The sequence below is a fragment of the Tursiops truncatus genome, chromosome X (assembly GCF_011762595.2).
Source record: "Tursiops truncatus isolate mTurTru1 chromosome X, mTurTru1.mat.Y, whole genome shotgun sequence".
Classification (NCBI taxonomy): Eukaryota; Metazoa; Chordata; class Mammalia; order Artiodactyla; family Delphinidae; genus Tursiops; species Tursiops truncatus.
The window spans coordinates 115,538,636-115,562,860 of record NC_047055.1 but is presented as its reverse complement, the minus strand read 5'-3'; the positions used below and the strand labels follow the sequence as shown (position 1 = coordinate 115,562,860).

General features: G+C 44.6%; 1 protein-coding gene across 2 annotated transcripts in view; it reads left to right on the top strand.

The window, feature by feature from the left end:
• The first annotated feature begins 1,390 nt into the window (after nucleotides 1-1,390).
• Nucleotides 1,391-24,225, top strand: part of SYAP1 (synapse associated protein 1) — a 31,462-nt gene continuing 8,627 nt past the window's right edge. Inside the window, exons 1-5 of one of the 2 annotated variants that reach the window (XM_019925634.3) lie at nucleotides 1,392-1,726; nucleotides 8,321-8,439; nucleotides 9,249-9,315; nucleotides 13,346-13,419; nucleotides 20,937-21,076. In XM_019925634.3, the coding sequence (XP_019781193.1) occupies nucleotides 1,534-1,726; nucleotides 8,321-8,439; nucleotides 9,249-9,315; nucleotides 13,346-13,419; nucleotides 20,937-21,076 (593 nt within the window). In that variant the 5' untranslated portion in view covers nucleotides 1,392-1,533. Of the gene's footprint in view, nucleotides 1,727-8,320; nucleotides 8,440-9,248; nucleotides 9,316-13,345; nucleotides 13,420-20,936; nucleotides 21,077-24,225 lie in introns of both variants that reach the window. The other variant, XM_073799251.1, reaches the window with a different exon arrangement.

Below are 24,225 nucleotides of genomic sequence, written 5' to 3'. Positions count from 1 at the left end.
CCACGAGGGGCGGGGGACGGTTCAGGCGGTAATGCGAGCCATGGGGAGCAGCAGATGAAGCTTCGTTCTTTCGCCTGCCGTTCACCTCCTGTTGTGCGGCCCCAGGGGTTGGGGACCCCTGCCTTAGGAGACAGATCCAAAAAAATACTGCTACAATTTATGTCAAAGAGTGTTCGAAGTAGCCTTTTTTAAGGCAGAATTTTAAGGAAATTCTAACACATGCTACAACATGTATGAACCTTGAGGACATCTGCTCAATGAAATGAACCAGTCACAAAAAGACAAATGTGGTATGATTCCACTTATATGAGGTTCCTGGAGTAGTCAAAAATCATAGAGACAGAAAGTAGCTTGGTTGCCAGGGAATGGGGGGAACGGAGAACGGAGTTGTTTAGTGGGTACAGAGTTTCAGTTTTGCAACAGGAAAACAATTGTGGAGATTGGTTCCACTTGTAACAATGTGAATGTACTTACTACTACTTAACTGTACACTTAAAAATGATTAAGGTGGGGCTTCCCTGGTGACGCAGTGGTTGAGGGTCCGCCTGCCGATACAGAGGACACGGGTTTGTGCCCCGGTCCGGGAGGATCCCACATGCCGCGGAGCGGCTGGGCGCGTGAGCCATGGCCGCTGAGCCTGCGCTCCGTAACGGGAGAGGCCACAGCAGTGAGAGGCCGGCGTACCGCAAAAAAAAAAAAAAAAAAAAAAAAAAGATTAAGGTGGTAAATTTTGTTTGTCTAGCACAACTAAAATTTTTTAAGCTTAACAATTTCTTAATCTCATGAACTATCCAGTCCCCAAATTTCCAATTCTTATAAACGTCAAAAAATTTTCTCCACTGTGTTTGTTTGAGGATCTAAAGAAAATCCGCAAGTTGCCATGGGTTGTTTTTTAGGTCGTTTTTAATCTATAGGTTCCCCTTCCCCCCTTGCTTGCAATTTATTTGAAGAAACAAGGTCGTCAGACTGTGGTCTCTCACAGCCTAGATTCTGCTCCCTGCATCCCGTGGTGTCCTTTAATAGTTTCCTCCGTCCCCTGTATTCCCTGTAAATTGGTAGGTGGACACAGAGGGCCTGGGCTAGTTTTGATGTGGACTCACAAGGAGATTAAAGACATCCATGTACGCGGGGCCAACCCTGCAGAACCAGAAAAGGTGAGACTAAACCACCAGCCGAGCTGCTTAGAGTGACAAAGACGCGGTGTACTGGCCTAGATCAGGAACCCACAAAGCCGAGGGAGGAGAAAAGGAAGCGGGGCGGGACTACGTGGGGAAAGCCCTTTGTCCGGTTTCCAAACGCCTTATCGAGTTACGAAATAAACAGTCAGCGGGGAGGGCGGGGCCTTTGTCCGGAAGTGACGCTAGCGCGGCCGGCAGCTGAGTAACAGTGGAGGTGGGGCGACACATAGACTGGCTGCTTCGAGGTCGTACTTCCGATTATCGCCGTGGGAGACGCGCCTTGTAGAGTCGGGAGTAGGTGGCACCCGCTAGGGTCTCCGGTGACCCCGACCGCGGTGGCGGCCCCGCGGGCGGGATGTTCCGGGGTTTGAGCAGTTGGTTTGGCTTGGAGCAGCCGGAGGCGGGTGACCGGCAGTACCAGGGAGACGGACAGCCCAAGGGAGACGCTCCACCCGAGCAGCGCTCCGAGGCGGTGGCGGAGTCCGTGGAAGGGGAGCTACAAGAAGCCGGGGACCAGGAGCTCCTTCACCAGGCCAAAGGCCTCGGCAGTGAGTCTCCCCCGGCCTCCGGGACCACAGAGTTTCGGAGAGCGCCCGCATCCCACCTCCTGGGCGTGGGCCACCAATGGTCGGGGGTGTGGGGTGGGGAGAGGAAGGTGTGTCTGTCGTTGGTGAGGATCTGGGCAAGGCCGAAGCCTCATCTAGCAGTCAAATCCTGTGCCTGAAGTTCCTAGTGACATGTCACTCTTTGCAGAGTGTGTCAACGTTGGGAGCAGGGCCGCAGTAAAGCAGTGGGGCTCCACGTCTTTAGGTTTGACGAGGTATCTGTTTTGTTCAACTCACCAACTTTCATCTCCACCGCCTTCCGCCCAGAGGACAGGGGACGTTGAGGAGCTCGAGTGCCTTTTTGCCCTTAGGTCAGAATGTGTCGTCCCAAGTAAATTGAGGAGGAGTTATTAGGGCCTATGGCAGGCAGGCTCATGTCCTTTTAGGTGCATTGGGATCTTTTTCCTTAAGGCGGGAAAGTAGTTGCCAGTTATTGTCTGTGTTGCAAGTTTCAGCACTAGATGTTTTGTGAACGATTCATCTCTTTAAACACCCCAGTGAGTTGGGAGAACGAGCACAGAGTTAGCGGCCCAAAGTTATGCTGATAGTAAATGGTAGAAGGGAAATTTGAACCTGGGGCTGTCTAATTTCAAAGCCCATGCTCTTTCCCAGCTTACAGTCTAGTTCAGGAGGAGGGTATAAATAATAGGCATGCGGAATAAACACATGCTGTAGTAATTCTGCTCCTGGAGAGATCTTGGCAGGCTTAAATAGTCAAAGAAAACGTCTTTAAGAAGGTGGCCCTAAAGCAGACAACACTACAAGTGAGAGATTAAATTTTGCAAGCAATTTTAAAGAATTTACTTCAAGACACTACAAGGCAAGAGCACAGGACAGGCTGGAGCCTGAGAGTGGAGAAACACATACTTGAATAAGAAAGGCTCTAACGTTCAAAAAGTTTACTGTGGGGTGGAGAGGCAGGGAGAACAGGCATAATCTCAAATCATGGCAGTACACAATCTAAGCCCCAAGCCTCCAAACAGTGTACAAGAGAAATAAAACTAAGTGCTATGCAATGAAATCACTAGAGGGAACAGCTATTTCCTGTGTGGAAAACTGGGGAGAAACGAGCTTGGAATATTCAAGAGATGTAAGGAGGTGAAGTTGACTAGAGCAGAGAGGCTATGTTAGGTAGCTGGGATAAATAAAAGTGGGACCACCTTAGGAAAAGCTGGGTATGATTGTTTCCTTGATTTCATAGAACATGGAGAATCATTTTCGTTTATCTTCAGAGGAGTATCAAAAGTGGCTTCTTAAAGCTTAGGGCTTTATTGAAATCTCATGTTTATATTTCGTAATAAAGACCCCCAAATATTTTTTTAATGTTTTCGATATGGATGTCTACTTCGGAGCTTAACGCTGCCATCCCTTTCTTTCCTCACCAGACTCTCTTTCTCTCTCTTTTTAAAAAATATTTATTTATTTATTTGGCTGCACCGGGTCTTAGTTGCAGCATGCAGGATCTTTAGTTGCGGCATGCGGGATTAGTTACGGCGCGGGATCTAGTTCCCTGACCAGGGATCGAACCCGGGCCCCCTGCACTGGGAGCGCAGAGTCTTAGCCACTGGAATACCAGGGAAGTCTGCCTCCCCAGACTCTCTTGAGGTTGGGTAGGCTAAGGTTAGATGGAAGTACTTCCCCACCCACACACACACTGTGAATGCAAAGTTTCCAAAGAAATTAGAGCTCTTTTGGCTCCGAAATTTGATTTAAAAAAGATGTAAAGGTCCTAGTTTGTACACAACCCCTCAAAAAGACAAGAGATGATTAAATACTTTTTATTTCTACATAGTGATCCGAAGAGGTATATTTAGAAAGACCCATCTCTGTTTTGAAAAGTGAAGTTAAACATCTCTGTGCCTGATTCCCACTGAGTAGATTCATTTCTTTGGCCTTTTAAAAAATCTACATGGAGGGACTTCCCTGGTGGTCCAGTGGTTAAGAATCCGCCTGCCAATGCAGGGGACACAGGTTCGAGCCCTGGTCCGGGAAGATCCCACATTGCCGCGGAGCAACTAAGCCCCTGCTCCACAACTACTGAACCTGCGCTCTAGAACCCACGAGCCGGGGCACCTAGAGCCCGTGCTCCACAACAAGAGAAGCCACCACAATGAGAAGCCCCGCGGACCGCAACGAAGAGTAGCCCCCGCTCGCTGCAACTAGAGAAAGCCAGCACGCAGCAACGAAGATCCAACGCAGCCAAAAATAAATAATAAAAATAAATTAATTTTAAAAAAAGAAATATTTGGAAAGCACAGTGTTTCTTAAAATAATAATAATAAAATCTACATGGAATTTCCTGGGGCCCCATTTGTTCTGTAAACTTTTGCTGAGTGCCTCCCTTCAAGATTGGATCATAAATACTTCTGGTTCACGAGGTGACCTATTTCTTTTTTTTTTTTAACATCTTAATTGGGGTATAATTGCTTTACAATGGTGTGTTAGTTTCTGCTTTATAACAAAGTGAATCAGTTATACATATGTTCCCATATCTCTTCCCTCTTGCGTCTCCCTCTCTCCCACCCTCCCTATCCCACCCCTCCAGGCGATCAACGGTGACCTATTTCTACATTTAGGCAGCTTTATAAATTAGGCACCAGTTAGGAGTGGCGGACACCCAGGCCTATATTCCACTTCCTAACCCCAAATTAAACCTTATCCTTGGCTCTCCCTCCTGATGAACTTAGGACTTGCTGTGATCACAGAAGGAGGGCAGTTTATTAGGAAAGTCACTGAAGAGCTTCTCCCTACCTCCCAAGGCCTCATACCCCAGAGTAACTTCTTATTCAGCGCAGATTGGTTAGTTGGTTTTTGTTAAAGTCCAGTTATCTATACTCTTATCTATACTCTTTCTCTAAAACAAACCCATACCTCTGAGAGTGTAGTATGAGTCATTCCACAGCTTAAATAAGTGGGAGGGTGGCCAGAGATAAGCTTTGGCTTTTTCAAAACTGTCCCTAAGGCCAGTCCGTGCCCAGGAATGGAGGAAGGGCCACCTCCTCTTCCTTCTCCTTTGAAAAATGCTATTAGTGTTTTCAGTAGAGCTGTGTTAATTAGACCATCCTCTTTTTCTATAGGGAAAGTGCATTTCAAGTTCTAGATGCCTCACTTGCTTAGTTTACAACTAAGGACTCCAAAAGTTAGTTGTGTATGTAGGAAAATATATGTCTGCTTTGATATAGAAGTAAAATACCCAGTTCGGTTCTGATGAGAGACCCAGGTAGGTTTACCATGAGGAGGGCAGTGCAGATGGTCAAGAGCTTGGGTCCCATGGCTTGTGAACAATACTAAAAAGAACAGGGGATTTTAGCTTCAAGAAGAAGAAACTTTAGGGGCATCGCTCAACATTTTTAAAGGTTTTTTGGTAGGAAAGAAGTCATTTTATGTTACTTAAGATCTAAGTCTGAGAGGTAGAAATGACAAGGGATGTGAAAAGGATTTTCTAATTAGAGATGGATAACAATAATAATTGTCTGCCCTTCGAAGTCATGTGCTCCCCATCCCAAGAAGTGGGGCTACCTGGATAGGAGGCTGAATAAGGTAAGTGCTAAAGTCCCTTCCAACACGAAGATTCTAAAATTGTGTGAAATATATAGTATTTTTGAAAAATTAGCCAGCCTTTTCATAAGAATATTAATTTTCTAAAGCTGCCTTAAAAACCACTGTTTCTGTATTATTTTCCTATTCTAGAAGCAAGCCTTAAACTCTACCTTCCTCTATTTACTCTGATAAATTTACTCTTTTTCTGACCTTTTGAGAACCTTCCCGCTTTTCTTTACCTTTACCATCCATTCGGTTCTGCAGGCCCTTGTCACTTGCTCATCTGACGTGAGGCAATGTGGGATTGGGGCACCAGCTCGCCATTTAGAGGCAGGTAGCCTGTGTTTGAATTCCCTATACTACTTATTGTCTTTATTGTGATGTCATTTGCAAATTACAGTAAGTCCAACAAACAGGCTTAAACAGAAAGGACCTTTGTTGTTTGTGTCAGGGGTCGCCAAGACCACCCCCAGGTTTGCTGAGCGCCTACCAAAATTGGGGTAGGAGGAAGCAGATAGGCTCTTGGCTAGGCAGTCAGCCAGGTCTGCCCCACCTTCATGGACAAATCATTTGCCTTGGCTTCCCTATCTGTAAACCGGGCTACTTATACCCACTCTTCCTGGGATGGTTGTGGCATGATGAAAATGAAGGTAAAGGGTTAGCGGTCTGCCCCCTCCTTCCATAAAGTTGCTGCGTCTACTCACGTTTTACTTAGACTTGCTTTTCTTTGGTTGCCACTTCAGTTCAGACCCTCTCTCCTTGTGCCTAAGTCTCTGAAGTGGATATTGTACTCCTGTTACTTCCTGTTAACTCTTATCTGTGTCTCAGTTTTTCTAACCACTTCATAAAAACTGTCTTTAACTTGGTGTCAGCTGACCTCTTCTGCACAATAGCAGACTTCTGGTCTTTTTGAGCGTCCTACCTGAAAACCTCTTGTCCTGCTCTCCCACCACCCACTCCTCTGACTTCAGAATTTCTAATTACTCTTGGGAGACATCCCTCCCTTCTGGGGTGCCTCAGTTTAATGAATAATCTAGCTCCTCTTGTTGTCTTTGAATCCTTTTTCGTTGGTTTGTTTGTTGAGAAATGGATATCCCTTGAGGGCGAGAACTGTGCTTTCTCAGGACTTCCCTGGCTGTCCAGTGATTAGGACTCAGCACTTCCACTGCAGGGGGCCTGGGTTCGATCCCTGGTTGGGGAACTAAGATCCCACAAGCCATGTGGTGTGGCCAAAAAAAAAAAAAAAAAAGACGAATCTAATTCAAAAGGTATTCCTGAGAAAATCTTACAGGGAACCCTGCTCTTTTAGAAGTTTGGATTTATCTATCTGCAGAGAATATTTTTAGGAAGTAGTGTGGCTGTCTACCCATTTTATCATACCACTCTGGGTAAATAGGCTAGTCCCAACCAAAGGGAAATCAGGGATCTCCCTAAAGCTCAGCGTTTATGTCACTCCCCATTCATGCATTTAGCGAGTACTTACTGGTCACTCTCTGGGGATACACTGGTGAATCAGACAGCCTTGGTCCCTGCCCCAGTGGGGCTTAGGATGGGTCTTCAGTCTAGCTGAGAGGACACATTCACCAGGTAATGGATAGAGTGTCATAGATGTTGTTGATCTGGCACCGCAGGTGGTGAGGGAACACCTCTTGGGGACACCTATGCTGGCCAAGGAGCCGGGGACCATTTCTTGAGAAGTGACGTGTAAGCAGAGGCTCACAGCATGCGTAGAGTTAGCCAGGAAAAGAAAGGGCTGATAAAAGTGTTTCAAACCAAGGAATAACATATTTGGGGCCTCCTTGGAGATACTCGAGAATTTCTTGTGGTCCTACGAGTGTAGAATAGGAGGAGGAGGATGACAGGAATGAGCCCAGAGACAAGGAGCTTCCTGAGATAGTCACAGTGGGTGTTGATACCAGGAACAGATGAACGCCTTCAGACGCAGTGGGAGAAAGGAGACTGTTTAATGCTAAAGGAGGTGGTAAGTGGTAGAGATGGTCCTTCGGATCAGGAGATAGTACTTCTGCTCCCAGGTAGCAGTACGAATCTCCTGATTTTCTGTGGCACCACCCATTTAATCAGGGGTGCCAGGCTCCCTGGGCCGTTCTTAGCGGGGTCTTCTCCCTGCCTGAGTGTTGTGAGTCAGCCCACCTGCCCCCTCAGCACGGGCAAGTAGCAGAGGCAAGTCTGCCCTAACTTACGGAGCATTTTCTGTGGGATGAGATTTGAAGGCCAGTTGCCCGGAGCATCCCCCACTACAACCTGCCTGAGGTCGCTTCCTGCAGCCCAGATTCTGTAGAATGTGGACTTTGAAATGATGTTTGTCTAGAAATACACCTTCATATCATAGTGCAAAAAGAGCCTTGATACAAATGTCTTTTCAGGTCTTTAGAAAAGTTAATTTTGTGTTTTCGTTTTGTCTTGTGAAGTTCGTATGTTCCGGTTTGAATTTCGTTCTATATATTTGCTTATTATTAGTGAAGAGATTTATATTAGGGCTTGCCAAGATTTCTATTTATTAAAAAATCCCCCAGATTTATCATGGGATGAGTTAATCCAGGAGAGGAGGGGCTTTTTTCCTTCTTTTTTGATCAAGAGGGAAGGAGAAAATAAAGATGGGATACTTAGGGTCTAGGAAGGAAAGAAAGTAAAAAGTAGCCTTGATCTTATTGTAAAGTAGGCGGGGAGATAACTTGCTGAGATAAGTTAGAACTAGAGACTGGAGAAGGGCAAGATAAGTTTGAAACAGCTACTGGGGTGAACTGGGGACTATGCTAACAGTCTTTGAAAGCAATGAATTAAAGGCCCAGTATGGATGGCCTGTCCACTGAGAAAGTGGAGTACTGTCAGTGCTTCTCGCTCATTGTTTCAAGTCCTCATTAACAAGGAACATGCCCTACGGTTTAAGAGTCTTACAAGCACTTATTAAGGGAGAAATCACAAATACAATAACCACTGTACCGGAATGGAGCATAGACTCTTTTTTATTCTTTGCAGACTATCTATTTAACTTTGCAACTGCTGCTACAAAAAAGATAACTGAATCAGTTGCTGAAACAGCACAAACAATAAAGAAATCAGTAGAAGAAGGAAAGATAGATGACATCATTGATAAGGTACATTTAAATATCTTTTGGAAATAGAAGTTTATGAAATTCATTAGCAGCTAATATAATCGTCCCTTCTTCTTACGAACTTTATTAACCCAAGCAGGGTATCATATTCTGATAAATATCACATTCTTGGGGTGTTTTCTCTCTTTTTTGTATAATAAGTAGCTATAAGTTACCTGATTTAAATAACCTTTGTTTTTGTTTTAATATATTCTAAAATACATTGATACTTTTGGGTAATAGTAAGCTTTTCATATTGTGAGTTTAATTTTCAACTATAACCATTTCAGAATACATTTATGCCTTTGTATCATTTGGGTAAGTTTTAAAAGTCCTAGACCAATAGGAACAACCCTTTTAAGACACTAAGGGGTGAGTTTGTTCATTGTTTGCAGTGGTGGGGTACAGGCCTAGGGAATTTCATTTATGTTGGTAACTATTTGAACTAAGGAGGTCATCAGTTAAACTTTAGATAGCTTATTATTTAGATATTTTCGTTGTGTGTACTATTTGTTAGAATGAGATTTGACCTGTCTTTTATTGTTTTATGGAATAAAACAAAAATTCAGTTTTTAACTCATTTTATTTTTGCATTTGAAAAGATCATCTGTCATAAAGGCAGCTGAACACTTAGAGTTCGGAAATGTCGAAGATCCCCTCTTATTGGGGAAGGGAAGAAGTATCACTTTTTTAGTCTCTTTGTTTGAAGAAAATGAATAAAATATCTCAAATAGACTTCACAAGTCTTGAACGTAATTCTTATCTAATAATAAGCTTTTAAAAGTAATATAACTGTATGTATTTTTTAACAGACAATTATAGGAGATTTTCAGAAGGAACAGAAAAAATTTGTTGAGGAGCAGCATACCAAAAAATCAGGTATGGTACAGGTTTATACGTGACCTACTCGCCTGCCAAATTTTATTGAACACCGGTTATGTGCTAGACACCCTGCTAAGGCTCTGAGAATACAAAAATGTCTAAGTTACGCCCTCATCTTTCAGGTAGCACAAAGACTAGTGGGGACAAACCTATAAACCTTCAGGGTTTAAAGGAAGGAAGGAAATAGTTCCTGGCGGCTATGATGGTGGGTGAGGTAGCCCTTCTGGGGAGCTGGCTCTGACAGAGAAAGAGTGAGCTTTTATTTCTTATTTTATTACAGGTCCAGCACAGTGTCTGATGCACACCTAATAGGCACTTAGCAAATGTTGGCTCCCTTCCCATTCTGTTCAGAAGAAAAAACAAAAGAGCTTTCCAGGGAAGTGACAGAGGGCCGTGAAAAGTCACAGGGAGTTTGGGAACTTACTCAATACATTTCTTTACTGACAAATGCTTATTTAAATGTTTGCAGTTGCAAGATCTCAAAATGCCTGCTTTTACTGTTTGGTGGTGTGCAGACACAAAACTGGCCTCATGTATTTGAATTTGGCAAAAGTAGTGTAAAATACTTAAGTTTGTTTGAGCAGTACCACAGATTCAAACAGAACTAGTTAGTCCTGTGGTAAGTTCCCATCAGGCATTGTTGCTCCTAAGTACTCAAAAGTGGGAAGTAGCTCTTTGGGACAAATAAAGTACTGTACAGGTTAGCATAACTTAGTGATTCGTGGGAAGCACTAAAGTTGACCCTGGCTCAGAGACTTGGTATAGGAGCTCGTTGGTGCCTCTGAGATGGGAACTGTGGAAGGAGTGGGGGTGAAAGATTTGGAGGCAGGTTCACTTTTTTTTTTTAATTGAGCGAAAGATTCTTTAAATTCTTTAGTGTTTTACAGTTTTCAAAAGTTTCACACACTTGATTTTGTATAATCCCATAATAACCCTTTTTTTACCCCCTTCTCCTATATTGCCCCTCCCCCCTCCACTGGTAACCACTAGCTTGTTCTCTCTATCTGTGAGTCTGCTTCTTTTTTGTTATATTCACTAGTTTGTTGTATTTTTTAGATTCCACATATAAGTGATCTACAGTATTTGTCTTTCTCTGTCTGACTTATTTCACTTAGCATAATGCCCTCCAAGTCCATCCATGTTGTTGCAAATGCAGAATTTCATTGTTAATGGCTGAGTAGTATTCCTGTGTGTGTGTGTGTGTGTGTGTGTGTGTGCATACACATATATGAGTATATATATATACACCACATCTTCTTTATCCATTCATCTGTTGATGGACATTTAGGTTGCTTCCATGTCTTGGCTACTGTAAATAGCGCTGCAATGAATATAAGGGTGCATGTATCTTTTTGAATTAGTGGTTTTGTTTTTTTCAGATATATACCCAGGAATGGAATTGCTTGAGGTGCTTATTAGACATCTGGTGAGAGGAACATGTACAAAGTCAAGGAAGGGAACAAAGGTGGCATATCGGGAAAATCCATTCCTCAGTCGCACTAGCCACATTTTAAGTGCCTGATCACTACATAGGGCTAGTGGCTCCCATGTTGGACAGTGCAGATATAGAGCATTTCCATCACTGCAGAAAGTTCTGTTGGTCAGCACTGCTTTAAATTAATGGAATGGGGTTCAGCAGCAGTTTAGTCCTGTTTGAAGCATGGAGGAGAATTCTGTCTGCTGATGCAGATTGTTAGTCAAGTCATGTAAAAACCATGAGAGTAGGTGAGCTTCTCAGTGAAGAGCGTGTCCAGCGTGAACAGTGCTGAGTAGAGATCTCCAGTGTTGAGGGGACGGGGAAGAATGGAAGGAGTCGGCAGTTTCTGAGAGCCTGCTGGGCACTTTATATACAACATCTCCTTCAATAAAAGGAAGGATCAGCAAGGTTAAGTAATTTGCTGAAGGTTGCTCAGCTAGTAAGTGATGAAACACATCTGCCGTTAAAACCAGTGCCCATTTACTTGAGAGAGAGAACAGCTAGGAGAGAAAAGCAATGAAAGCACAGAGAGGGAAGAATTTCAAGGACAGCAAGGTCAGGTGAGTTCCATTTACAGTGACGATGAGGAAAGGCACGTGCATCACTTCCCTTAACGGTCACAGTAACTCTCTGAAGTACTTCCTATTATTTCCATTTTCCAGATAAGGAAACTGGCCTAGGGAGAAAAGAACTAAGAAATATCCATGGGATTGGGCAAGCAGGAGGTTATTGGTCACCCTAAAAAGAACCATCTTAGAGGAACAGGGAGATGGGGGGGTGTCTCCTCCATACCAGTAGCTTGGGCCTTGGGAGGACCTCGTTATTCTAGGGTAAGTGGCACGAGTAGAGGCTGCCCAAGGTGAATAGACTGAAAATGGAGACCAAAAATGTTAAACAGTGTAAGAAAAAAGTTTTGAAGGGGCTTTACCCTAACTTTTTAAAAAGTATGAGAATATGTTAATTTTACCTTATAATTAACAGAATTTGGATTATAATTGCCACCATTTGCTTGTTTAGGATGAGCCAAAGAATGAACCAGATGCCTGTCCATGTGTCCATCCATCCATCCATCCATCCATCCATGCAGATAACTTTTCTATCAGTTGGTACCCAATAGGATATGTCTTCCATTTGAGTTTTGAAGAATAGTAAAAGGCACTATTTCTGCAAAAATATGAGGACCCTCTGCATTTGCTGTCTTCCGTGCTGACCACCCAGCTCCACAGCCTTAGCCATGCCCTCGGCTCAGACAGTAGAGCTGCTCAGACAGTAGAGCTGCTCAGACACACACACACACACACACACACACACACACACACACACACTCACTCTCTCTCTCTCTCTCTCTCTCTCTCTCTCTCTCTCTCTCTCTCTCAATTCCATGGGACTCGCCTCTCCAGGTGGTTACTGTTTGTCGTGTGGCATTATAATCCTGCTGAGTTGTAATCATCTCTTTCTTGTGAGCCCCAGATGATGCAGGCTGCGTGTTAGTTGTCTTTGCATCCCCAGCTTTTTGCTTCTGAAGACTTAATGGAGGATTTGATCCCAGCCCTTTTGTTTACTGCTTCCAATTTGCCCTTTTCTTTCTTCATTTGCTTTCACTCCTGACAACCCTTTTCTCAGTTCCTAAGCCCTTATCTTGCAACCTCCTTATCACTTTGTGTCATGAATCAAGTACAGTAACTTTTTATAAAGGCTTTTTATTTGGAAATAATTTCCATGTACAGAAAAATTACAATAAAAGTAGTACAGAGAACACCCGTATACCCTCCACCTAGATTGTTATAGTCCCTTTGCCTTATCATTTACGTTCTCTGTCTCACTCTGTGTCTTTTTTTTCCGTTCCATTCAGTGTGCATTTCCTAAGAAGTAGGGATATTCTCTTACATAATCACCAGTGGTACAGTTACCAGCTTTAGGAAATTTAACATTGATATAATATTCATAGTCTAATTTTGTCACTTGACCCAGCAATGTCCTTTACACATTTTCCCCCTCAGTACGGCATCCAGTCCTGGGTACAGTACTGCACTTTTTGTCATGTCTCTTAGCCTCCTATAATCTGGAACATTTTCACAGCCTTTCTTCATCTTTTATGACATTAATGTTTTTGAAGAATACTCCCCCCTCCTTTTTTTAACTAGACCATTTCTCATTTGGGCTTTGTCTGATATTTCCTCGTGATTAGATTCAGGTTATTCATTCTTGGCCAGAATACTACATAGATGATGTGTCCTTCTCGGGATATTGCGTCTGGAGGCCCACAATGGCCATCTCTCCCTCGTTAGTGATGTTGATTTTGGTCACCTGGTCAAGGCGTTGTCCAATTTTTCCATTGTATAATTTAAGGAATTTTTTAATCAAATGCATACATGCCTAAGATTCATACGTTAAGTCTGAAGATTGTGATGAGTGTTCATATTTGGAACTTATTAGTAAATTGCTAAAATGGTTATGTGGAAGCTTTCTCATTCTTTCAATCCACAGATCACAGTTTAACCCTTGTTACCTGTTTTTCTCTTTTCTTCTTTGCCATTAAAAACCTTGTAGAGGCAGCAGTACCACCATGGGTTGATAGTAATGATGAAGAAACAATTCAACAACAAATCTTGGCCCTATCAGCTGTAAGTATCTTGTGATACCCTGTATAGAAATACTTCCTTCCTATCATGACTTTATCCTTAGCAGAATGTTTTTCTTCTATACAATTTTTAAAATATTTTGAGATGTTAGGAATGTACACATCAACTTTCATCATTTTTTTTCACTGACTTTAAATTTGCTTTTTTCTTAGGTAGCTTTCTCTTATTGGAAAAGTCTAGCCTATTACACAAAATAATTCTTTCAGCCTTAAAAGGATTCTTTTATGTTATTAAGACAGTCTTTTGAGATGTGCAATCATGAAGTTTCTAGACAGCATTCTAATTGTTCTGAAAGAAATGACTGTATTCTAAATTTTCTCTTTAACTACTATATGTATTTGTCTGAAACTGAAATTGAAAGAAAGAAAATTCCATATGCTGCGCCACAAAATGTTCTCTCAGGACTTCAGAGGGAACGGAGTGACACCACCTAACAATCGTGTAGCACCTGACAGTTTCAGGAAACACTTTCTCACACACTATCCCTTTTGAGCCTCGTGGTATGCCTGTGAGGTGGGTAGGGGCTTTTACCACCACTGTACGGGTGTGGGGACTGTGACTCTCAGATATGACCCTCACTTTTTTTTTTTCGTGGACGTCCGGCATGTGGGATCTTAGTTCCCTGACCAGGGATCAAACCCACACCCCCTGCATTGGGAGTGCGGAGTCTTAACCACTGGACCGCCAGGGAAGTCCCTGACCCTCAGTTCTTATCTGTGTCTCCACTGGGCTGTGAACTCTCAGCAGAGGCTGACTTTGGTCTCTGTCCTCAGCATCCAGCACCCCACCTGGCGTGGGACGCAGTGAATAAGGCTTTTTACTATATCAGTGGTTTTCAAGCTTTATTTTTAACCCACTCTTTTTTTTTAACCGAAGTCAGAAATGGAACCTTGGTCTAGAAAACAAACAAGTGTAAAGCTGGGCTTTTCCTCCCTTCCAGTGCCCCAGGGCACTTTAAGGTTTTCTTCTTCCCATTAGTAAATCCTTAAAGGCCTAAGCATCCAATTCCAGGTTCATTGTGGACACCATGTATTTTGTTTACCGTGTTACAGCCAAACTTGACACTGACATCACACACCGATTATTTATCCCTAGAAGGAAATTTTGACAGTGAGACTCGGTGTCATTTGAGGGTAAATGTCAGATACCAACCAAGTCCCCATAACTCCTCTGTCCCCCATACCTGTCCCTCTCCTCATCTTCTACATCTCAGAATAAAAGACTCCAGTTATCCACCAATTTTTTCTAAAGGAGTCTTTCTTGAGTCCTGCCTCCCCCTGCCCCCATCCTGACAGTGCTGTGTTCAGAGCATAGCTCTAGTCCACTTCACTGCTGTCACCATGGTCCTGGTGCTATCGTCTTCTGCCCAAGGCATCCCATCCCGACTGTTGTCCCATCCTTGCCCCTTTCCAGTACAAGTGCATCTCAGCAACCAGAGGGGTCCATTTATGGTGAACACACTTCGTGTCACTCTCCTACACAGACCCTTTTAGTGGCGTCTCATCTCTCGTAGACTAAGATCTAAACTCCGTCCGCTGGCTTCTAAGGTCTCTGGCTTTGCCCACTGCTCCCTCGTGCCCCACTGGCCTGAGTGCCAGCCCTCCAGCCACTGTTGCTTTCTGATGTACAACTAGATCAGCTTTGTTCTGCTTTAGTACCTTGAACTTGCTGTCCCTTCTTCCTGGAACCTCACCCTGCACCATTCCACAAGATCTCAGCTTAGATGACATCTCCTAGAGGCCTTCCGTCAGCACGCTTTCAGCCCTGCACGCCCAGGTACAGCAGCGCAGAGCCCTGGCAGTCTAAACCCTTGTGTCTCTCCGCGCTCCACCGCCCCCAGCTGGAATGTAAGTGCCATGAAGGCAGGGACTCCATCTGTGCTGTGCCCTGCTGAGCAGGTGGCGTGGAGCCCGGAGCATAGCAGGTGCCAAATGGTCATCTGCTGAATAAATGATGCAATAAACGTTGCACTCAGGCACGCCTACAAGAGAGCTTCTGAGATTTTGGCATGACCCAGAGGCTTCGAAACAGTCTTCAATCCATCCTTTATGGTGGCTGCTGAATGTGTTAAGGAATAGATTCAGTTGCTGTAATAGATCTAAAAACACAGTAGGTTAAATGAGCTGTGAGTTTCTCTCCCTCCCTCCCTCCTTCCCCTTCACAGTCAGTCCAGAGGTAGGTGGTCTCAGTAGGTGTGCTTTGCCCAACGAAGTCACTTAGAGACCTAAGTTCTTCTTGTCTTACTCCCAAGCAGCCCCTAGGACATGGTGTGCATGACTGTGTTCCAGCCTGTGGGAAGTGGGAAAGAGGTGGCTGTACCAGACCACCTGAAGGACGAGACCCGCAAACTGCACTTATCACTCAGGCACACACCCCTTTGACAACTTAGACACACAGCCACCCCTGTACTCCAGGGAGCCTGGAAATCCGGTCTCTGGCTGTGTGGCCACGTGCCCAGCTGGAACTCAGAGTTGTGATCCTGAAAGAAAGGAAGGTAGAAATGGATACTGGGAGACGGTTAGCAGTCTCTGCCGGAGTTGCCTGACATTCTCTAACTTACCAGGCACTAGTTTGGGACACTTCAGAGTGTATAGCAGAGTAACCCTTTAAGCTGTTTATATTGGAGGGCCACATAGGGCCACGTAATACATGAAAAGAAGTTGATAGTACATTTGTCATTAGAGACTTGTGAGAACTCAATTCAGCAGACCGAATTTAGTAACTGCTGTAGGCCAAGCCTTCTCCTAGGACTTGAGATAAATGAGATCCACCCTGCAGGAGCCCGTAGGCTTGCTAGAGAGCTGCTCGATGAACACACATACAGGATTATTCCCTGGAATGAGGAATGTAATACAGGACGCTAAGGACGCGCAGCGAGAGGAACATCTCATTTATTGTGGAGCGGGAAAAGGATGGGCCCGAGGAAGCTTCCCAGAAGTGACGGCACTGGAGCTGAGTTGAGTCTTAGGAGAGTGTGTGGATGTTTGGGGGACGTGAGGCCGGGTTTGGCATTAAGGTAGGGGTTATTGCGAGCATTTGTGTTTGACTGAACTGTAGGATGCAGGTGAAGAAGTAGATAGGCAGAGGTCATGAGGACGTTATCATACCATTCTGATAAGTTTAGGTTTTATCTTTATTTTTTTTTTTTTGCGGTATGCGGGCCTCTCACTGTTGTGGCCTCTCCCGCTGCGGAGCACAGGCTCCGGACGCGCAGGCCCAGCGGCCACGGCCCACGGGCCCAGCCGCTCCGCGGCATGTGGGATCTTCCCAGACCGGGGCACGAACCCGCGTCCCCTGCATCGGCAGGCGGACTCTCAACCACTGCGCCACCAGGGAAGCTGTAGGTTTTATCTTAAAGGCAGCAAGGAGTCATTGAAGGATTGTAGTCATAGGTAAAATATGTTTTTCTTGGGATGGGAGAAATGGGACTGGAGACAGGTGCCCATTAGGAGGCCGGTGTAGAAACCCAGGTGAAACATGATTGGGACAACTTCAGGCTTTGAAATGTTTATTTTGGAAGGTAAAATAACTAAAAGCCATTGAGGGGGAATTCCCTGGCGGTCCAGTGGTTAGGACTCCTCGCTTTCACTGCCGAGGGCCCGGGTTTGATCCCTGGTTGGGGAACTAAGATCCCACAAGCTGTGTGGCACAGCCAAAATATAATAATAATAAAATAAAATCCATTTAGGCTCAGAATTGTTCTTGCCTTATTAATGTAGGAATTATCAGAAACCAAAAATATTGTTAAAATCCAATATGAGCAAAATGAGATGAAACTGCCGCTATTAGTGCAGTATAAACTGCTGCCGTCTGCTGGAGGAGAGTTTGGGCGATCTGTGGCAAAATCATCATACTGTTGCATTAGAAAGCCCACTTCCAGGAATTCAGTCTAAAAAGGTCACTTTAGAAGGGAATAAAAAGTGTAAAGTGATGTTACTTGCACGGTTCTCTATAAGGAAAGATTAGAACCAATCTAAATGACTACTGAAGTGGGCCTGGTTAAGTAAATTATGGCTCATTCAGGGTAGACATAGCTACATTGGAGATGGAAAGACGTTCACGACTCTTGAGTGGAAAGGAAAAACAGATGTTGTATTCACACAGACACGTGCGTGTTTGCAGAGATACACGCATCCGGGAGGGTGTTTGAGGAAATATCTTACTACGGTTGTCTGTGGGTATTGGGATTTTTGACTGTGTTTTTCTTTGGTGTTCTGAATTTTCAAAAAATGGATGTGTATCATATTTACTAACAAAAAAGCTGTTTAAGAAAAAAAAAGAAATCGAATAACAACAATCAGTCTTAATTGTTTGAGTGATCCAAAACAACAGCCTTTTGCCTTGATTATGCTCAGTCTGTGGGAAACGGGGTGGTTTGGAGACATTCCTTTATATGTTAATCAGTGTGAGTCCTGCTCCATCTCAGGAGTTCAAAACCGTCCTCGTTCCCTAGGAAATTTGCCTAATCCAGGAAAGCTTTGTTTGCCCTTGGATCTTTCATTTTGTTTACTTCTTGACTAACTGAAGAGAACTGGTCCAAGAGAAACATGGACTCTGTCAGAGCTCTTCCAGGTTGGGCATAGTAGGTACTGGTGCGCTGGAGGTTCACAGTGCTGCCCACTCAGAATGTCCACATTATGTACTGACCATGCAGTCATGGGCCATATGAGGGTCTTCTGTGATGGGGATGTTTTCTCTAACACAGTCTTGGGTTGGATTTCTTTTTTTTTTTTTTTTTTCTTTTGGCCACACTGCACAGTTTGTGGGATCTTAGTTCCCCAGCCAGGGATTGAACTCAGGCCCCACAAGCACCGAGTCCTAACCACTGGACCGCCAGGGAATTCCTGGATTTCTTTTTAATGAGACTCCAGTTTTAATATATTAATGATAAAATGTTTGTATGACGCATTTTATTTTGTCACTGTGTTGACTGTACCTCTTAATGGATTGTGAATTCACTAACCCTTAGTTTAAGGTATCTTAACCTAAGCCTGAGTGCAGCAGCATGAAGAATAATTCACTTGGGACTTCCCTGGTGGCACAGTGGTTGAGAATCCGCCTGCCAATGCAGGGGACACAGGTTTGAGCCCTGGTCTGGGAAGATCCCACACGCCATGGAGCAACTAAGCCTGTGCACCACAACTACTGAGTCTGCGCTCTGGAGCCCGTGAGCCACAACTACTGAGCCTGGGCACCTAGAGCCCATGCTCCGCAACAAGAGAAGCCACCACAAGGAGAAGCCCGTGAGCTGCAACAAAGAGTAGCCCCCGCTCGCCGCAACTAGAGAATGCCCCGCCCGCAGCAACGAAGACCCAACGCAGCCAAAAATAGTAGCTCTATTTTTAGTTTTTTGAGAAACCTCCATACTGTTTTCCACAGTGGCTGCACCAATTTACATTCCCATCAGCAGTGTACGAGGGTTCCCTTTTTTCCATATCCTTTCCAATGTTATTTGTGGTCATTTTGATGAAAGCTATTCTGACAGGTGTGAGTTGATATCTCATTGTGATTTTGATTTGCATTTCTCTGATGATTAGCAATAATGAGCATCTTTTCATGTGCCTGTTGGCCATCTCTATGTCTTCTTTGGAAAAATGTCTATTCAGGTCTTCTGCCCATTTTTTAATATATTGCAAATATTTTCTCCCATTCAGTAGGTTGTCTTTTCATTTTGTGAATGGTTTTCTTTGCTGTGCAAAAGCTTTTAAGTTTAATTAGGTCCCATTTATTTTTGCTCCTGTTTCCTTTGCCTTAGGAGACAGATCCAAAAGTATTGCTGTGGCTTATGTCAAAGACTGTTCTGCCTGTGTTCTCTTCTAGGAGTTTTAGGGTTTAATGGTCTTACATTTAGGTCTTTAATCCATTTTGAGTTTATTGTTGTATATGGTATGAGGAAATATTCTAATTTCATTCTTTTACATGTAACTATCCATTTTTCCTAGCACCATTTATTGATTGATTGATTGATTTTTGGCTGCGTTGGGTCTTCATTGCTGTGCACGGGCTCTCTCTAGTTGCGGTGAGCAGGGGCCAGTCTTCGTTGCGGTGCACGAGCCTCTCACTGCGGTGGCTTCTTTTTGTTGCTGAGCACGGGCTCTAGGCGCGTGGGCCTCAGCAGTTGCAGCGCACAGGCTCAGTAGTTGTGGCTTGTGGGCTCTAGAGCTCAGGCTCAGTAGTTGCGGCGCGTGGGCTTAGTTGCTCCATGGAATGTGGGATCTTCCCAGACCAGGGCTCGAACCCATGTCCCCTGTGTTGGCAGGTGGATTCTTAACCACTGCACTACCAGGGAAGTCCCCCCGGCACCATTTATTGAAGAGACTGTCTTTTCCAATTGTATATTCTTGCCTCCTTTGTCATAGATTAATTGACCATAAGTGCATGGGTTTATTTCTGGGTTCTCTATTCTGTTCCGTTGATCTAGATGTCTGTTTTTGTACCAGTACCATACTGTTTTGATGACTGTAGCTTTGTAATATGGTCTAAAGTCAGGGAGCATGAGCCAGCTCTATTCTTCTTTCTCAAGATTGCTTTGGCTATTTAGGGTCTTTTGTGTTTCTGTACAAATTTTAGAATTATTTGTTCTAGCTGTGCAGAAAATGCCATTGGTATTTTGATAGGGATTGCATTAAATCTGTAGATTGCCTTGGGTAGTATGGTTATTTTAACAATATTAATTCTTCTAATCCATGAACATGGTATATCTTTCCATCTGTGTCGTTTTCAGTTTCTTTCATCATTGTCTTATAGTTTTCCAAGTACAGGTCTTTTACCTCCTTAGTTATTAGATTTGTTCCTAGGTATTTCTTTCATTTTGATGTGATGGTAAATGAGATTGTTTTCTTAATTTCTCCTTCTGATATTTCATTGTTAGTGTATAGAAATGCAACAGATTTCTGTATATTAATTTTGTATCCTGCAACTTTACCAGATTCATTGATGAGCTCTAGTAGTTTTTTGGTGGCATCTTTAGGATTTTCTATGTATAGTATCATGTCATCTGCCAACAGTGACAGTTTTACTTCTTCCTTTCCAATTTGGATTCCTTTCATTTCTTTTTCATGTCTGATTGGCAAGAAATGCCCTGGGAATGCAATGGTGACTGAGAAAGACTCAGTGACACTTCTCCGCAGATCATGGCCAGGCAGGGGAAAGTCTCATTGTTGGTTCCCTTGCCGAGCCTTGGCTGAACACTTGCCACCCTGCCCAAAGGGCTGTTTGCGGCTCAGTAGCCGTGGGCCAGGTGGCTTCCCCCAGAGGACTCCTCAGCCTCGGGCCTGGCTGTAGGCCTCCCACGGTGCTCTCTCCAGTTGAAACTGTTAAAGAATATATGAAAGGATTGGTCATTCTCCACTCTCTCTAAGGCAAGCAGGTTAATGACAGCTCAGTGTACTTTGCGACTGAAGCATTTAGGAGAATTCAGTGTGTCAGATCACTGATGTGTTATTACTTATTAATTACAGTCTATGGTTTTCCCCATGTTTTTCCTCTTTTTTTGAAAGGACAAGAGGAACTTCCTTCGTGACCCTCCAGCCGGCGTGCAGTTTAACTTTGACTTTGATCAGATGTACCCTGTCGCCCTGGTCATGCTCCAAGAGGACGAGCTCCTGAGCAGGATGAGATTTGCCCTTGTTCCTAAACTGTAAGCAGTGGGCTCTCGAGCCAGAGTGGCATGTATGGCCCTGGTCATGTACCGGGTATCGGAGAAGAAGCATGGGATGGGGGCCAGGATGCTCTCAGACGCTCTTTGTGAAAAGGGGCTCTGCGGCCCTTCAGCAGCACCCTCCCAACCCCACCCCCCACGTAGGGTGCCATAGAATCAAAACTCAGGGTGGACTTTTTGGGAATTTTGGGGTCCAGATGATATGTGCTCTTCTTCCCCAGTTAGAAGGTAGAACAAATTTTCCTATAAAAACAGCAGAAGTGCCCATGCCCTCCTGAATAAAATTAAGGTCTCCTGAGGCCCATCAGGACCTGGCCGCTGCCTTTTCTCCACTCAGGCTCTGCTCTCTGGCAGCAGCAGTCTTGTTCTGCTTCCCACCCGAGGCTTCTCCCTCTGCAGATCTCTGCTTGTCCATTAAGCTTCAGCACATGCATCCTGACTTCTGTGACATGACCATCAGCAGAGGCCACCTCCCTTCCCCTCTGCCACCATGGGTTCTTCCTCACCTTTTCTAATTCCAGTGCCTTCTTTTGAATCTGCCCCATTTTTAAAGTCAGCGGTCTTTGGTGTTCCGTGACTGTTCCTGTTTTATGACTCTCTCTTCTTGTTGTATGATGTTGTATTACTGTTTCTGAGGACATGAAGTCTGGCTTTCTTGAGATACCCTTTTCGCTATGCTCTTTCCCTGCATCTTGGATTTGGGCTGGCTCTGTGGTTCATGCTGCAGGCTTTTCTTACCCGTCCTTTGGGACTGTGTGCTCACCAGGGCCATTTGGGCAGAGCGGCTCAGTAGCCCTGGGCCGGGTGGCTTCTCCTAGAGGACTCCTCGGCCTCTAGCCTGGCTGTAGGCCAAACAGTGGGGAGAGCCTGAGCCCTGCAGCTTCAGTACAGCCATGTGCCCCCGTTCTCAGCTGTACCAACTGTCCCTGAGTGCAGAGCCCTGGGCTCCCGGTCTCTGCTGTGCGGGAGTTCAGTCCCTGGCTGTCTCACCGCTCCTTGGGGCCTCGGCACCAGCCTTCAGAGCCGCCCGGTGCCTCCTGCCTCCACGGGCTGCCTTTGAGAGAAGAGTGGCAAAGCTCTGGGGTCAGATGCGCTCCCGCAACTCGAAAACCATTCGAATCACCCCAAGCCGCACGTTGGGCTCTGCCGGTTTCTCAGGACTGTCCAGAGGCCCTGAGGCACTCAGATGTGTGGCCTGGGGTGCTCGTGGCAGGCATGTAGTTTTGGTTATTGCCAATTCTGCATTCCCTCTCGCTGCTGCCAGTAATTTTAGATTTCTTTTAAGCTTTGGAGAATTGATATTTGGCAAATAGTATTTTTGTTTTGTCACCAGCTACAAAAACTGCCCATTGAGTAATATAATTCCAGTTTCCTACTGCTTATTCTGTTAGGGAAGATTTAGAAATTAGGGTTCTTTTTATGAGTCTTTATCTGTTAGGAATATTTACTGAAGTATTTATGGATGAAAGGACATGATGCCTGGCATTGCCTTAAAATATTCCAACCCCACCCAAAGAAAAGCATTTATGCAGGGGAGAGGGGCATAGGTTTTGAAACGTGGTTGGCAGAATGCTGGTAAGTGTTGAAGTTAGGTCACAGGTACATGAGGGTTCATTGTTCTAGTTTCTGTACTTTTGTTGAAATTTCCATATTAAAACAAAACAAAAATGAGCCATCACATACAAATATAAGACTTCTGGACTTTTCCTTCCGGACATACAGAAGTACAACCTGTATCATTTGGGACATTTTTTCTTTTTTTTCTTTTTTAATTAATTAATTTATTTATTTTTGGCTGTATTGGGTCTTCGTTGCTGCATACGGGCTTTCTCTAGTTGTGGCAAGTGGGGGCTACTCTTCCTTGCGGTGTGCAGGCTTCTCATTGCGGTGGCTTCTCTTGTTGCAGAGCACGGTCTCTAGGCATGGGCTTCAGTAGTTTTGGCACGTGGGCTCAGTAGTTGTGGCTCATGGGTTCTAGAGCATAGGCTCAGTAGTTGTGGCACACGGGGTTAGCTGCTCCACGGCATGTGGGATATTCCAGGACTAGGGCTCGAACCCGTGTCCCATGCACTGGCAGGCAGATTCTTAACCATTGAGCCACCAGGGAAGCCTTGGGACACTTTTTCTGAGTAGAAGCCATCATTAACCAGGAACAATTTAGAAAACAAAACAAACACTTGCTCTGTATTTCAAAATGCCTTTTAGTGTGTTAGCACTTCCCTGTGACAGCAGTGCTAGCACCAGACAAGGCCCTGCTGGTGTCACAGGGGCACCCTCTGAGGCCTTCCCACTGATGACAGTAGGGAAGTCACAAGTCTTTCCAACCTCAAGCTGTGACGTGCCCATTGTTTCCCAGAAGGTGTTCACAGCATACGAATACTTTAAAATAGTCCATGAAGGTATATGTGGTCAGATTAACGTTTGGGCGTTGCTACAGCCGATGGATTTCTTTATCATAGGACTTCTCAGAACTGTTAGTGTGTCATCTGCTTTGTGACTCTCTCCGTAGGGCAACCGAATATCTCTGCAGTGTGCCTGTGATCGCTTCCTCTTACATCAAGAGGGAGAGACTCTGGAAAAGAAAACAGTCCAGATGTTATTAAGAGAGCAGACATTGCCCTTGATCACTGTAGAGAGATAGTATTCCTGTTTTATTTTGGACATTTCATAGAGGTCAGAATTAAAACTGACCTTGAGGGCTTCCCTGGTGGTGCAGTGGTTAAGAATCCGCCTGCCAATGCAAAGGACACGGGTTCGAGCCCTGGTCTGGGAAGATCCCACATGCAGTGGAGCAACTAAGCCTGTGCATCACAGCTACTGAGCCTGCGCTCTGGAGCCTGCGAGCCACAACTACTGAGCCCTCATGCCACAGCTACTGCGTGCCTAGAGCCCATGCTCCGCAACAAGAGAGGCCACTGCGATGAGAAGCCCACGCACTGCAACGAAGAGTAACCCCCACTGTCCGCAACTAGAGAAAGCCTGCACACAGCAACAAAGGCTCAATGCAGCCAAAAATAAATTAATTAATTAATTTTTTTAAAAAAACCTGACCTTGAAAATATTCAGGCAGCCCACTACCTCCTGGGAAGGCTAATCTCAGTTTTGTATAGCTGTGATGTTAGGGTTTA